Source organism: Coregonus clupeaformis, chromosome 30, assembly GCF_020615455.1.
Source record: "Coregonus clupeaformis isolate EN_2021a chromosome 30, ASM2061545v1, whole genome shotgun sequence".
Lineage (NCBI taxonomy): Eukaryota > Metazoa > Chordata > Actinopteri > Salmoniformes > Salmonidae > Coregonus > Coregonus clupeaformis.
The window spans coordinates 25,598,175-25,615,116 of NC_059221.1; the positions used below are offsets into that span (position 1 = coordinate 25,598,175).

The 16,942-nt window shown below is 51.8% G+C and overlaps 1 protein-coding gene across 1 annotated transcript in view; it reads right to left on the reverse strand.

The window, feature by feature from the left end:
• Nucleotides 1-16,942, reverse strand: part of LOC121546591 (CDK5 and ABL1 enzyme substrate 2-like) — a 100,034-nt gene that overhangs the window by 17,416 nt on the left and 65,676 nt on the right. Inside the window, exon 5 of the mRNA XM_041857835.2 lies at nt 1,991-2,156. Coding sequence (XP_041713769.1) covers nt 1,991-2,156 — 166 coding nt within the window. The remainder of the gene's footprint in view (nt 1-1,990; nt 2,157-16,942) is intronic.

The following is a 16,942-nucleotide window of genomic DNA, read 5'->3' on the forward strand; positions in this document are numbered from 1 at the left end:
CCCAGACACCTTTTATTACCCAGAGGTTTCTATTACTCCTTATACTGGTATTATTGTGTGACTGAAGCAGCATTTCAGCTGCTACTCTACAGAACACAGACCACCCAGTATGACAGGACACAGACCACCCAGTATGACAGGACACAGACCACCCAGTATGACAGGACACAGACCACCCAGCATGACAGGACACAGACCACCCAGTATGACAGGACACAGACCACCCAGTATGACAGGACACAGACCACCCAGTATGACAGGACACAGACCACCCAGTATGACAGGACACAGACCACCCAGCATGACAGGACACAGACCACCCAGTATGACAGGACACAGACCACCCAGCGTGACAGGACACAGACCACCCAGCATGACAGGACACAGACCACCCAGTATGACAGGACACAGACCACCCAGTATGACAGGACACAGACCACCCAGCATGACAGGACACAGACCACCCAGCATGACAGGACACAGACCACCCAGCATGACAGGACACAGACCACCCAGCATGACAGGACACAGACCACCCAGCATGACAGGACACAGACCACCCAGTATGACAGGACACAGACCACCCAGCATGACAGGACACAGACCACCCAGCATGACAGGACACAGACCACCCAGTATGACAGGACACAGACCACCCAGCATGACAGGACACAGACCACCCAGCATGACAGGACACAGACCACCCAGTATGACAGGACACAGACCACCCAGCATGACAGGACACAGACCACCCAGCATGACAGGACACAGACCACCCAGTATGACAGGACACAGACCACCCAGCATGACAGGACACAGACCACCCAGCATGACAGGACACAGACCACCCAGTATGACAGGACACAGACCACCCAGTATGACAGGACACAGACCACCCATCATGACAGGACACAGACCACCCATCATGACAGGACACAGACCACCCAGCATGACAGGACACAGACCACCCAGTATGACAGGACACAGACCACCCAGCATGACAGGACACAGACCACCCAGTATGACAGGACACAGACCACCCAGTATGACAGGACACAGACCACCCAGCATGACAGGACACAGACCACCCAGCATGACAGGACACAGACCACCCAGTATGACAGGACACAGACCACCCAGTATGACAGGACACAGACCACCCAGCATGACAGGACACAGACCACCCAGCATGACAGGACACAGACCACCCAGTATGACAGGACACAGACCACCCAGTATGACAGGACACAGACCACCCAGCATGACAGGACACAGACCACCCAGTATGACAGGACACAGACCACCCAGCATGACAGGACACAGACCACCCAGTATGACAGGACACATTAAAGCCAGCATGGTAGTATAGCCCTGTGGACAGCAGGTGCAGTAGAGGTCATAGCCCCGTGGACAGCAGGTGCAGTAGAGGTCATAGCCCCGTGGACAGCAGGTGCAGTAGAGGTCATAGCCCCGTGGACAGCAGGTGCAGTAGAGGTCATAGCCTCGTGGACAGCAGGTGCAGTAGAGGTCATAGCCCCGTGGACAGCAGGTGCAGTAGAGGTCATAGCCCCGTGGACAGCAGGTGCAGTAGAGGTCATAGCCCCGTGGACAGCAGGTGCAGTAGAGGTCATAGCCCCGTGGACAGCAGGTGCAGTAGAGGTCATAGCCCCGTGGACAGCAGGTGCAGTCAGTCCACAATATGATACTGTGGTCCTCTGTAGCTCAGCTGGTAGAGCACGGCGCTTGTAACGCCAAGGTAGTGGGTTCGATCCCCGGGACCACCCATACACAAAAAAATATATAATGTATGCACGCATGACTGTAAGTTGCTTTGGATAAAAGCGTCTGCTAAATGGCATATTATATTATTATTATTATGATAATAGCTCCAATCTGCCCTCTGATGGACTAGGAATGTTCACCATATTGCTTAGGTGCAACCTACATCCATCCATATGATGCAACCTGGTTAAATAAAAAATACAAATACCTAAATCCAGTCCCACGTTGGAGTTAAGCCTAGATGGGGTGTAGTTTCTGGGGATACTGTTCCGGGTCACCTGGGTGAGGGGCAGCTGCAGGGTGATGTCCACCGAGGGGGTCTTCTGGCGGACCAGGGCATTGGTTGGGTACAGGAACTGGGCGTACGACACCGTCTGGGGAGGAGGAGATCAATCAATCATACAGGAGCTGGGTGTCTGGATGGGCACAGGGAGATTAAGACTAGTCCTTGACTAAAAAGAAAGCTTAATCTGTGTCCGGTAAGCCGGCCCTTAGAGTCTATCTATCTATTGGCCATAGGGAAGGGGACAGGACAGCAGGCTACAGAGCAACTACAGCACTATCTATTGGCCATAGGGAAGGAGACAGGACAGCAGGCTACAGAGCAACTACAGCACTATCTATTGGCCATAGGGAAGGGGACAGGACAGCAGGCTACAGGGCAACTACAGCACTATCTATTGGCCATAGGGAAGGGGACAGGACAGCAGGCTACAGAGCAACTACAGCACTATCTATTGGCCATAGGGAAGGGGACAGGACAGCAGGCTACAGAGCAACTACAGCACTATCTATTGGCCATAGGGAAGGGGACAGGACAGCAGGCTACAGAGCAACTACAGCACTATCTATTGGCCACAGGGAAGGGGACAGGACAGCAGGCTACAGAGCAACTACAGCACTATCTATTGGCCATAGGGAAGGGGACAGGACAGCAGGCTACAGAGCAACTACAGCACTATCTATTGGCCATAGGGAAGGGGACAGGACAGCAGGCTACAGAGCAACTACAGCACTATCTATTGGCCATAGGGAAGGGGACAGGACAGCAGGCTACAGAGCAACTACAGCACTATCTATTGGCCATAGGGAAGGGGACAGGACAGCAGGCTACAGAGCAACTACAGCACTATCTATTGGCCATAGGGAAGGGGACAGGACAGCAGGCTACAGAGCAACTACAGCACTATCTATTGGCCATAGGGAAGGGGACAGGACAGCAGGCTACAGAGCAACTACAGCACTATCTATTGGCCATAGGGAAGGGGACAGGACAGCAGGCTACAGGGCAACTACAGCACTATCTATTGGCCATAGGGAAGGGGACAGGACAGCAGGCTACAGAGCAACTACAGCACTATCTATTGGCCACAGGGAAGGGGACAGGACAGCAGGCTACAGAGCAACTACAGCACTATCTATTGGCCATAGGGAAGGGGACAGGACAGCAGGCTACAGAGCAACTACAGCACTATCTATTGGCCATAGGGAAGGGGACAGGACAGCAGGCTACAGAGCAACTACAGCACTATCTATTGGCCATAGGGAAGGGGACAGGACAGCAGGCTACAGAGCAACTACAGCACTATCTATTGGCCATAGGGAAGGGGACAGGACAGCAGGCTACAGAGCAACTACAGCACTATCTATTGGCCATAGGGAAGGGGACAGGACAGCAGGCTACAGAGCAACTACAGCACTATCTATTGGCCATAGGGAAGGGGACAGGACAGCAGGCTACAGGGCAACTACAGCACTATCTATTGGCCATAGGGAAGGGGACAGGACAGCAGGCTACAGAGCAACTACAGCACTATCTATTGGCCATAGGGAAGGGGACAGGACAGCAGGCTACAGAGCAACTACAGCACTATCTATTGGCCATAGGGGAAGGGGACAGGACAGCAGGCTACAGAGCAACTACAGCACTATCTATTGGCCATAGGGAAGGGGACAGGACAGCAGGCTACAGAGCAACTACAGCACTATCTATTGGCCATAGGGAAGGGGACAGGACAGCAGGCTACAGAGCAACTACAGCACTATCTATTGGCCATAGGGAAGGGGACAGGACAGCAGGCTACAGGGCAACTACAGCACTATCTATTGGCCATAGGGAAGGGGACAGGACAGCAGGCTACAGAGCAACTACAGCACTATCTATTGGCCATAGGGAAGGGGACAGGACAGCAGGCTACAGAGCAACTACAGCACTATCTATTGGCCATAGGGAAGGGGACAGGACAGCAGGCTACAGAGCAACTACAGCACTATCTATTGGCCATAGGGAAGGGGACAGGACAGCAGGCTACAGAGCAACTACAGCACTATCTATTGGCCATAGGGAAGGGGACAGGACAGCAGGCTACAGAGCAACTACAGCACTATCTATTGGCCATAGGGAAGGGGACAGGACAGCAGGCTACAGAGCAACTACAGCACTATCTATTGGCCATAGGGAAGGGGACAGGACAGCAGGCTACAGAGCAACTACAGCACTATCTATTGGCCATAGGGAAGGGGACAGGACAGCAGGCTACAGGGCAACTACAGCACTATCTATTGGCCATAGGGAAGGGGACAGGACAGCAGGCTACAGAGCAACTACAGCACTATCTATTGGCCATAGGGAAGGGGACAGGACAGCAGGCTACAGAGCAACTACAGCACTATCTATTGGCCATAGGGAAGGGGACAGGACAGCAGGCTACAGAGCAACTACAGCACTATCTATTGGCCATAGGGAAGGGGACAGGACAGCAGGCTACAGAGCAACTACAGCACTATCTATTGGCCATAGGGAAGGGGACAGGACAGCAGGCTACAGAGCAACTACAGCACTATCTATTGGCCATAGGGAAGGGGACAGGACAGCAGGCTACAGAGCAACTACAGCACTATCTATTGGCCATAGGGAAGGGGACAGGACAGCAGGCTACAGAGCAACTACAGCACTATCTATTGGCCATAGGGAAGGGGACAGGACAGCAGGCTACAGAGCAACTACAGCACTATCTATTGGCCATAGGGAAGGGGACAGGACAGCAGGCTACAGAGCAACTACAGCACTATCTATTGGCCATAGGGAAGGGGACAGGACAGCAGGCTACAGAGCAACTACAGCACTATCTATTGGCCATAGGGAAGGGGACAGGACAGCAGGCTACAGAGCAACTACAGCACTATCTATTGGCCATAGGGAAGGGGACAGGACAGCAGGCTACAGAGCAACTACAGCACTATCTATTGGCCATAGGGAAGGGGACAGGACAGCAGGCTACAGAGCAACTACAGCACTATCTATTGGCCATAGGGAAGGGGACAGGACAGCAGGCTACAGAGCAACTACAGCACTATCTATTGGCCATAGGGAAGGGGACAGGACAGCAGGCTACAGAGCAACTACAGCACTATCTATTGGCCACAGGGAAGGGGACAGGACAGCAGGCTACAGAGCAACTACAGCACTATCTATTGGCCATAGGGGAAGGGGACAGGACAGCAGGCTACAGAGCAACTACAGCACTATCTATTGGCCATAGGGAAGGGGACAGGACAGCAGGCTACAGAGCAACTACAGCACTATCTATTGGCCATAGGGAAGGGGACAGGACAGCAGGCTACAGAGCAACTACAGCACTATCTATTGGCCATAGGGAAGGGGACAGGACAGCAGGCTACAGAGCAACTACAGCACTATCTATTGGCCATAGGGAAGGGGACAGGACAGCAGGCTACAGAGCAACTACAGCACTATCTATTGGCCATAGGGAAGGGGACAGGACAGCAGGCTACAGAGCAACTACAGCACTATCTATTGGCCATAGGGAAGGGGACAGGACAGCAGGCTACAGAGCAACTACAGCACTATCTATTGGCCATAGGGAAGGGGACAGGACAGCAGGCTACAGAGCAACTACAGCACTATCTATTGGCCATAGGGAAGGGGACAGGACAGCAGGCTACAGAGCAACTACAGCACTATCTATTGGCCATAGGGAAGGGGACAGGACAGCAGGCTACAGAGCAACTACAGCACTATCTATTGGCCATAGGGAAGGGGACAGGACAGCAGGCTACAGAGCAACTACAGCACTATCTATTGGCCATAGGGAAGGGGACAGGACAGCAGGCTACAGAGCAACTACAGCACTATCTATTGGCCATAGGGAAGGGGACAGGACAGCAGGCTACAGAGCAACTACAGCACTATCTATTGGCCATAGGGAAGGGGACAGGACAGCAGGCTACAGAGCAACTACAGCACTATCTATTGGCCATAGGGAAGGGGACAGGACAGCAGGCTACAGAGCAACTACAGCACTATCTATTGGCCATAGGGAAGGGGACAGGACAGCAGGCTACAGAGCAACTACAGCACTATCTATTGGCCATAGGGAAGGGGACAGGACAGCAGGCTACAGAGCAACTACAGCACTATCTATTGGCCATAGGGAAGGGGACAGGACAGCAGGCTACAGAGCAACTACAGCACTATCTATTGGCCATAGGGAAGGGGACAGGACAGCAGGCTACAGAGCAACTACAGCACTATCTATTGGCCATAGGGAAGGGGACAGGACAGCAGGCTACAGAGCAACTACAGCACTATCTATTGGCCATAGGGAAGGGGACAGGACAGCAGGCTACAGAGCAACTACAGCACTATCTATTGGCCATAGGGAAGGGGACAGGACAGCAGGCTACAGAGCAACTACAGCACTATCTATTGGCCATAGGGAAGGGGACAGGACAGCAGGCTACAGAGCAACTACAGCACTATCTATTGGCCATAGGGAAGGGGACAGGACAGCAGGCTACAGAGCAACTACAGCACTATCTATTGGCCATAGGGAAGGGGACAGGACAGCAGGCTACAGAGCAACTACAGCACTATCTATTGGCCATAGGGAAGGGGACAGGACAGCAGGCTACAGAGCAACTACAGCACTATCTATTGGCCATAGGGAAGGGGACAGGACAGCAGGCTACAGAGCAACTACAGCACTATCTATTGGCCATAGGGAAGGGGACAGGACAGCAGGCTACAGAGCAACTACAGCACTATCTATTGGCCATAGGGAAGGGGACAGGACAGCAGGCTACAGAGCAACTACAGCACTATCTATTGGCCATAGGGAAGGGGACAGGACAGCAGGCTACAGAGCAACTACAGCACTATCTATTGGCCATAGGGAAGGGGACAGGACAGCAGGCTACAGAGCAACTACAGCACTATCTATTGGCCATAGGGAAGGGGACAGGACAGCAGGCTACAGAGCAACTACAGCACTATCTATTGGCCATAGGGAAGGGGACAGGACAGCAGGCTACAGAGCAACTACAGCACTATCTATTGGCCATAGGGAAGGGGACAGGACAGCAGGCTACAGAGCAACTACAGCACTATCTATTGGCCATAGGGAAGGGGACAGGACAGCAGGCTACAGAGCAACTACAGCACTATCTATTGGCCATAGGGAAGGGGACAGGACAGCAGGCTACAGAGCAACTACAGCACTATCTATTGGCCATAGGGAAGGGGACAGGACAGCAGGCTACAGAGCAACTACAGCACTATCTATTGGCCATAGGGAAGGGGACAGGACAGCAGGCTACAGAGCAACTACAGCACTATCTATTGGCCATAGGGAAGGGGACAGGACAGCAGGCTACAGAGCAACTACAGCACTATCTATTGGCCATAGGGAAGGGGACAGGACAGCAGGCTACAGAGCAACTACAGCACTATCTATTGGCCATAGGGAAGGGGACAGGACAGCAGGCTACAGAGCAACTACAGCACTATCTATTGGCCATAGGGAAGGGGACAGGACAGCAGGCTACAGAGCAACTACAGCACTATCTATTGGCCATAGGGAAGGGGACAGGACAGCAGGCTACAGAGCAACTACAGCACTATCTATTGGCCATAGGGAAGGGGACAGGACAGCAGGCTACAGAGCAACTACAGCACTATCTATTGGCCATAGGGAAGGGGACAGGACAGCAGGCTACAGAGCAACTACAGCACTATCTATTGGCCATAGGGAAGGGGACAGGACAGCAGGCTACAGAGCAACTACAGCACTATCTATTGGCCATAGGGAAGGGGACAGGACAGCAGGCTACAGAGCAACTACAGCACTATCTATTGGCCATAGGGAAGGGGACAGGACAGCAGGCTACAGAGCAACTACAGCACTATCTATTGGCCATAGGGAAGGGGACAGGACAGCAGGCTACAGAGCAACTACAGCACTATCTATTGGCCATAGGGAAGGGGACAGGACAGCAGGCTACAGAGCAACTACAGCACTATCTATTGGCCATAGGGAAGGGGACAGGACAGCAGGCTACAGAGCAACTACAGCACTATCTATTGGCCATAGGGAAGGGGACAGGACAGCAGGCTACAGAGCAACTACAGCACTATCTATTGGCCATAGGGAAGGGGACAGGACAGCAGGCTACAGAGCAACTACAGCACTATCTATTGGCCATAGGGAAGGGGACAGGACAGCAGGCTACAGAGCAACTACAGCACTATCTATTGGCCATAGGGAAGGGGACAGGACAGCAGGCTACAGAGCAACTACAGCACTATCTATTGGCCATAGGGAAGGGGACAGGACAGCAGGCTACAGAGCAACTACAGCACTATCTATTGGCCATAGGGAAGGGGACAGGACAGCAGGCTACAGAGCAACTACAGCACTATCTATTGGCCATAGGGAAGGGGACAGGACAGCAGGCTACAGAGCAACTACAGCACTATCTATTGGCCATAGGGAAGGGGACAGGACAGCAGGCTACAGAGCAACTACAGCACTATCTATTGGCCATAGGGAAGGGGACAGGACAGCAGGCTACAGAGCAACTACAGCACTATCTATTGGCCATAGGGAAGGGGACAGGACAGCAGGCTACAGAGCAACTACAGCACTATCTATTGGCCATAGGGAAGGGGACAGGACAGCAGGCTACAGAGCAACTACAGCACTATCTATTGGCCATAGGGAAGGGGACAGGACAGCAGGCTACAGAGCAACTACAGCACTATCTATTGGCCATAGGGAAGGGGACAGGACAGCAGGCTACAGAGCAACTACAGCACTATCTATTGGCCATAGGGAAGGGGACAGGACAGCAGGCTACAGAGCAACTACAGCACTATCTATTGGCCATAGGGAAGGGGACAGGACAGCAGGCTACAGAGCAACTACAGCACTATCTATTGGCCATAGGGAAGGGGACAGGACAGCAGGCTACAGAGCAACTACAGCACTATCTATTGGCCATAGGGAAGGGGACAGGACAGCAGGCTACAGAGCAACTACAGCACTATCTATTGGCCACAGGGAAGGGGACAGGACAGCAGGCTACAGAGCAACTACAGCACTATCTATTGGCCATAGGGAAGGGGACAGGACAGCAGGCTACAGAGCAACTACAGCACTATCTATTGGCCATAGGGAAGGGGACAGGACAGCAGGCTACAGAGCAACTACAGCACTATCTATTGGCCATAGGGAAGGGGACAGGACAGCAGGCTACAGAGCAACTACAGCACTATCTATTGGCCATAGGGAAGGGGACAGGACAGCAGGCTACAGAGCAACTACAGCACTATCTATTGGCCATAGGGAAGGGGACAGGACAGCAGGCTACAGAGCAACTACAGCACTATCTATTGGCCATAGGGGAAGGGGACAGGACAGCAGGCTACAGAGCAACTACAGCACTATCTATTGGCCATAGGGAAGGGGACAGGACAGCAGGCTACAGAGCAACTACAGCACTATCTATTGGCCATAGGGAAGGGGACAGGACAGCAGGCTACAGAGCAACTACAGCACTATCTATTGGCCATAGGGAAGGGGACAGGACAGCAGGCTACAGAGCAACTACAGCACTATCTATTGGCCATAGGGAAGGGGACAGGACAGCAGGCTACAGAGCAACTACAGCACTATCTATTGGCCATAGGGAAGGGGACAGGACAGCAGGCTACAGAGCAACTACAGCACTATCTATTGGCCATAGGGAAGGGGACAGGACAGCAGGCTACAGAGCAACTACAGCACTATCTATTGGCCATAGGGAAGGGGACAGGACAGCAGGCTACAGAGCAACTACAGCACTATCTATTGGCCATAGGGAAGGGGACAGGACAGCAGGCTACAGAGCAACTACAGCACTATCTATTGGCCATAGGGAAGGGGACAGGACAGCAGGCTACAGAGCAACTACAGCACTATCTATTGGCCATAGGGAAGGGGACAGGACAGCAGGCTACAGAGCAACTACAGCACTATCTATTGGCCATAGGGAAGGGGACAGGACAGCAGGCTACAGAGCAACTACAGCACTATCTATTGGCCACAGGGAAGGGGACAGGACAGCAGGCTACAGAGCAACTACAGCACTATCTATTGGCCATAGGGAAGGGGACAGGACAGCAGGCTACAGAGCAACTACAGCACTATCTATTGGCCATAGGGAAGGGGACAGGACAGCAGGCTACAGAGCAACTACAGCACTATCTATTGGCCATAGGGAAGGGGACAGGACAGCAGGCTACAGAGCAACTACAGCACTATCTATTGGCCATAGGGAAGGGGACAGGACAGCAGGCTACAGAGCAACTACAGCACTATCTATTGGCCATAGGGAAGGGGACAGGACAGCAGGCTACAGAGCAACTACAGCACTATCTATTGGCCATAGGGAAGGGGACAGGACAGCAGGCTACAGAGCAACTACAGCACTATCTATTGGCCATAGGGGAAGGGGACAGGACAGCAGGCTACAGAGCAACTACAGCACTATCTATTGGCCATAGGGAAGGGGACAGGACAGCAGGCTACAGAGCAACTACAGCACTATCTATTGGCCATAGGGAAGGGGACAGGACAGCAGGCTACAGAGCAACTACAGCACTATCTATTGGCCATAGGGAAGGGGACAGGACAGCAGGCTACAGAGCAACTACAGCACTATCTATTGGCCATAGGGAAGGGGACAGGACAGCAGGCTACAGAGCAACTACAGCACTATCTATTGGCCATAGGGAAGGGGACAGGACAGCAGGCTACAGAGCAACTACAGCACTATCTATTGGCCATAGGGAAGGGGACAGGACAGCAGGCTACAGAGCAACTACAGCACTATCTATTGGCCATAGGGAAGGGGACAGGACAGCAGGCTACAGAGCAACTACAGCACTATCTATTGGCCATAGGGAAGGGGACAGGACAGCAGGCTACAGAGCAACTACAGCACTATCTATTGGCCATAGGGAAGGGGACAGGACAGCAGGCTACAGAGCAACTACAGCACTATCTATTGGCCATAGGGAAGGGGACAGGACAGCAGGCTACAGAGCAACTACAGCACTATCTATTGGCCATAGGGAAGGGGACAGGACAGCAGGCTACAGAGCAACTACAGCACTATCTATTGGCCATAGGGAAGGGGACAGGACAGCAGGCTACAGAGCAACTACAGCACTATCTATTGGCCATAGGGAAGGGGACAGGACAGCAGGCTACAGAGCAACTACAGCACTATCTATTGGCCATAGGGAAGGGGACAGGACAGCAGGCTACAGAGCAACTACAGCACTATCTATTGGCCATAGGGGAAGGGGACAGGACAGCAGGCTACAGAGCAACTACAGCACTATCTATTGGCCATAGGGAAGGGGACAGGACAGCAGGCTACAGAGCAACTACAGCACTATCTATTGGCCATAGGGGAAGGGGACAGGACAGCAGGCTACAGAGCAACTACAGCACTATCTATTGGCCATAGGGAAGGGGACAGGACAGCAGGCTACAGAGCAACTACAGCACTATCTATTGGCCATAGGGAAGGGGACAGGACAGCAGGCTACAGAGCAACTACAGCACTATCTATTGGCCATAGGGAAGGGGACAGGACAGCAGGCTACAGAGCAACTACAGCACTATCTATTGGCCATAGGGAAGGGGACAGGACAGCAGGCTACAGAGCAACTACAGCACTATCTATTGGCCATAGGGAAGGGGACAGGACAGCAGGCTACAGAGCAACTACAGCACTATCTATTGGCCATAGGGAAGGGGACAGGACAGCAGGCTACAGAGCAACTACAGCACTATCTATTGGCCATAGGGAAGGGGACAGGACAGCAGGCTACAGAGCAACTACAGCACTATCTATTGGCCATAGGGAAGGGGACAGGACAGCAGGCTACAGAGCAACTACAGCACTATCTATTGGCCATAGGGAAGGGGACAGGACAGCAGGCTACAGAGCAACTACAGCACTATCTATTGGCCATAGGGAAGGGGACAGGACAGCAGGCTACAGAGCAACTACAGCACTATCTATTGGCCATAGGGAAGGGGACAGGACAGCAGGCTACAGAGCAACTACAGCACTATCTATTGGCCATAGGGAAGGGGACAGGACAGCAGGCTACAGGGCAACTACAGCACTATCTATTGGCCATAGGGGAAGGGGACAGGACAGCAGGCTACAGAGCAACTACAGCACTATCTATTGGCCATAGGGGAAGGGGACAGGACAGCAGGCTACAGAGCAACTACAGCACTATCTATTGGCCATAGGGAAGGGGACAGGACAGCAGGCTACAGAGCAACTACAGCACTATCTATTGGCCACAGGGAAGGGGACAGGACAGCAGGCTACAGAGCAACTACAGCACTATCTATTGGCCATAGGGAAGGGGACAGGACAGCAGGCTACAGAGCAACTACAGCACTATCTATTGGCCATAGGGAAGGGGACAGGACAGCAGGCTACAGAGCAACTACAGCACTATCTATTGGCCATAGGGAAGGGGACAGGACAGCAGGCTACAGAGCAACTACAGCACTATCTATTGGCCATAGGGAAGGGGACAGGACAGCAGGCTACAGGGCAACTACAGCACTATCTATTGGCCATAGGGAAGGGGACAGGACAGCAGGCTACAGAGCAACTACAGCACTATCTATTGGCCATAGGGAAGGGGACAGGACAGCAGGCTACAGAGCAACTACAGCACTATCTATTGGCCATAGGGAAGGGGACAGGACAGCAGGCTACAGAGCAACTACAGCACTATCTATTGGCCATAGGGGAAGGGGACAGGACAGCAGGCTACAGAGCAACTACAGCACTATCTATTGGCCATAGGGAAGGGGACAGGACAGCAGGCTACAGAGCAACTACAGCACTATCTATTGGCCATAGGGAAGGGGACAGGACAGCAGGCTACAGAGCAACTACAGCACTATCTATTGGCCATAGGGAAGGGGACAGGACAGCAGGCTACAGAGCAACTACAGCACTATCTATTGGCCATAGGGAAGGGGACAGGACAGCAGGCTACAGAGCAACTACAGCACTATCTATTGGCCATAGGGAAGGGGACAGGACAGCAGGCTACAGAGCAACTACAGCACTATCTATTGGCCATAGGGAAGGGGACAGGACAGCAGGCTACAGAGCAACTACAGCACTATCTATTGGCCATAGGGAAGGGGACAGGACAGCAGGCTACAGAGCAACTACAGCACTATCTATTGGCCATAGGGAAGGGGACAGGACAGCAGGCTACAGAGCAACTACAGCACTATCTATTGGCCATAGGGAAGGGGACAGGACAGCAGGCTACAGAGCAACTACAGCACTATCTATTGGCCATAGGGAAGGGGACAGGACAGCAGGCTACAGAGCAACTACAGCACTATCTATTGGCCATAGGGAAGGGGACAGGACAGCAGGCTACAGAGCAACTACAGCACTATCTATTGGCCATAGGGAAGGGGACAGGACAGCAGGCTACAGAGCAACTACAGCACTATCTATTGGCCATAGGGAAGGGGACAGGACAGCAGGCTACAGAGCAACTACAGCACTATCTATTGGCCATAGGGAAGGGGACAGGACAGCAGGCTACAGAGCAACTACAGCACTATCTATTGGCCATAGGGAAGGGGACAGGACAGCAGGCTACAGAGCAACTACAGCACTATCTATTGGCCATAGGGAAGGGGACAGGACAGCAGGCTACAGAGCAACTACAGCACTATCTATTGGCCATAGGGAAGGGGACAGGACAGCAGGCTACAGAGCAACTACAGCACTATCTATTGGCCATAGGGAAGGGGACAGGACAGCAGGCTACAGAGCAACTACAGCACTATCTATTGGCCATAGGGAAGGGGACAGGACAGCAGGCTACAGAGCAACTACAGCACTATCTATTGGCCATAGGGAAGGGGACAGGACAGCAGGCTACAGAGCAACTACAGCACTATCTATTGGCCATAGGGAAGGGGACAGGACAGCAGGCTACAGAGCAACTACAGCACTATCTATTGGCCATAGGGGAAGGGGACAGGACAGCAGGCTACAGAGCAACTACAGCACTATCTATTGGCCATAGGGAAGGGGACAGGACAGCAGGCTACAGAGCAACTACAGCACTATCTATTGGCCATAGGGAAGGGACAGGACAGCAGGCTACAGAGCAACTACAGCACTATCTATTGGCCACAGGGAAGGGGACAGGACAGCAGGCTACAGAGCAACTACAGCACTATCTATTGGCCATAGGGAAGGGGACAGGACAGCAGGCTACAGAGCAACTACAGCACTATCTACTGGCCATAGGGAAGGGGACAGGACAGCAGGCTACAGAGCAACTACAGCACTATCTACTGGCCATAGGGAAGGGGACAGGACAGCAGGCTACAGAGCAACTACAGCACTATCTATTGGCCATAGGGAAGGGGACAGGACAGCAGGCTACAGAGCAACTACAGCACTATCTATTGGCCATAGGGAAGGGGACAGGACAGCAGGCTACAGAGCAACTACAGCACTATCTATTGGCCATAGGGAAGGGGACAGGACAGCAGGCTACAGAGCAACTACAGCACTATCTATTGGCCATAGGGAAGGGGACAGGACAGCAGGCTACAGAGCAACTACAGCACTATCTATTGGCCATAGGGAAGGGGACAGGACAGCAGGCTACAGAGCAACTACAGCACTATCTATTGGCCATAGGGAAGGGGACAGGACAGCAGGCTACAGAGCAACTACAGCACTATCTATTGGCCATAGGGAAGGGGACAGGACAGCAGGCTACAGAGCAACTACAGCACTATCTATTGGCCATAGGGAAGGGGACAGGACAGCAGGCTACAGAGCAACTACAGCACTATCTATTGGCCATAGGGAAGGGGACAGGACAGCAGGCTACAGAGCAACTACAGCACTATCTATTGGCCACAGGGAAGGGGACAGGACAGCAGGCTACAGAGCAACTACAGCACTATCTATTGGCCATAGGGAAGGGGACAGGACAGCAGGCTACAGGGCAACTACAGCACTATCTATTGGCCATAGGGAAGGGGACAGGACAGCAGGCTACAGAGCAACTACAGCACTATCTATTGGCCACAGGGAAGGGGACAGGACAGCAGGCTACAGAGCAACTACAGCACTATCTATTGGCCATAGGGAAGGGGACAGGACAGCAGGCTACAGGGCAACTACAGCACTATCTATTGGCCATAGGGAAGGGGACAGGACAGCAGGCTACAGAGCAACTACAGCACTATCTATTGGCCATAGGGAAGGGGACAGGACAGCAGGCTACAGAGCAACTACAGCACTGCAGAGCAAAAACAAAAATAATCCTATTTTTTAAAACTGGTTACAGCTAGAGAACATCAAGGCACAGTCTACCATAGCACAGTAAAACATCAGTCTACCATAGCACAGTAAAACATCAGTCTACCATAGCACAGTAAAACATCAGTCTACCATAGCACAGTAAAACATCAGTCTACCATAGCACAGTAAAACATCAGTCTACCATAGCACAGTAAAACATCAGTCTACCATAGCACAGTAAAACATCAGTCTACCATAGCACAGTAAAACAGCACAGTCTAGCATAGACTGCAGGTGCAGTATTAACCCCGTGGACTGCAGGTGCAGTATTAACCCCGTGGACTGCGGGTGCAGTATAGTTCATAACCCTGTGGACTGATACCTTAATATTGACTCAAGTAAAAGTGAAAGTCACCCATTAAAATACTTCTTGAGTAAAAATCTAAAAGTATTTGGTTTTGAATATACTTCAAGGAGAATGGAAACACTTTAGAAAGTAAATCTAAGCAGAGATGTATTCAATCCACTAATACTAAACGTGCATTTAACATACCAGTCAAAAGTTTGGACACACCTACTCATTCAAGGGTTTTTCTTTATTTTTACTATTTTCTACATTGTAGAATAATAGTGAAGTCATCAAAACTATGAAATAACACAAATGGAATCATATAGTAACCAAATAAGTGTTAAACAAATCAAAACATATTTTATATTTGAGATTCTTCAAATAGCCACTCTTTGCCTTGATAACAGCTTTGCACACTCTTGGCATTCTCTCAACCAGCTTCACCTGGAATGCTTTTCCAACATATGTCAAAGGAAAGAAAATATTGAATGTGATGCGTTGCTTGTAAGGAATGGAGTGGTGGGCAGATAGAATGGCATCTTAAAAAAAAAAAAGAAAGCTAGATGTTATCCAGGCCCAAGCCCTAAGAATATGTCGTGGAGCACTCAGGACCTCCCCGGTGGCAGCGATGCAGGTAGAGTTGGGAGAGATGCTGTTAAAGTTAAGAAGACAACAGCCAGCCGTGACATATTGGGTAAATCTACAAGGACATCAGGTTACACATCCTACGAAAAAGGTGCTCCTAGAGTGCTGGGAACATGAACACAATCTGAATTGGGTGGATAGGCAATAGCATGGTGAGAGAGACGGGGTTGTTTGGGAGGGCGTTTAGCCCCTCTGTGGTTCTTCCTGATATCCCACCCTGGTTTCTCCCTCAGCCAGTGATAGGTCTAGGGTTGCTTGAGAGGGTAAGAGATGTTGAGGAAGGAGTAGATTCAGTTGTAAGTGAACATTTTAAGAACACAATACTATGCTTTCTTTTAGTATATTCACAGGTGGATCTAAGGACCCTAAAACAGGGAGGACAGGAGCAGCTTTTAGTGTTCCTGAGTTTAAGGAGGCAGTGACGAAATGAGAGCAACGGATCATTTATCTGTTCACACAACGGGAGTTGCTGACCGTACTATTGGC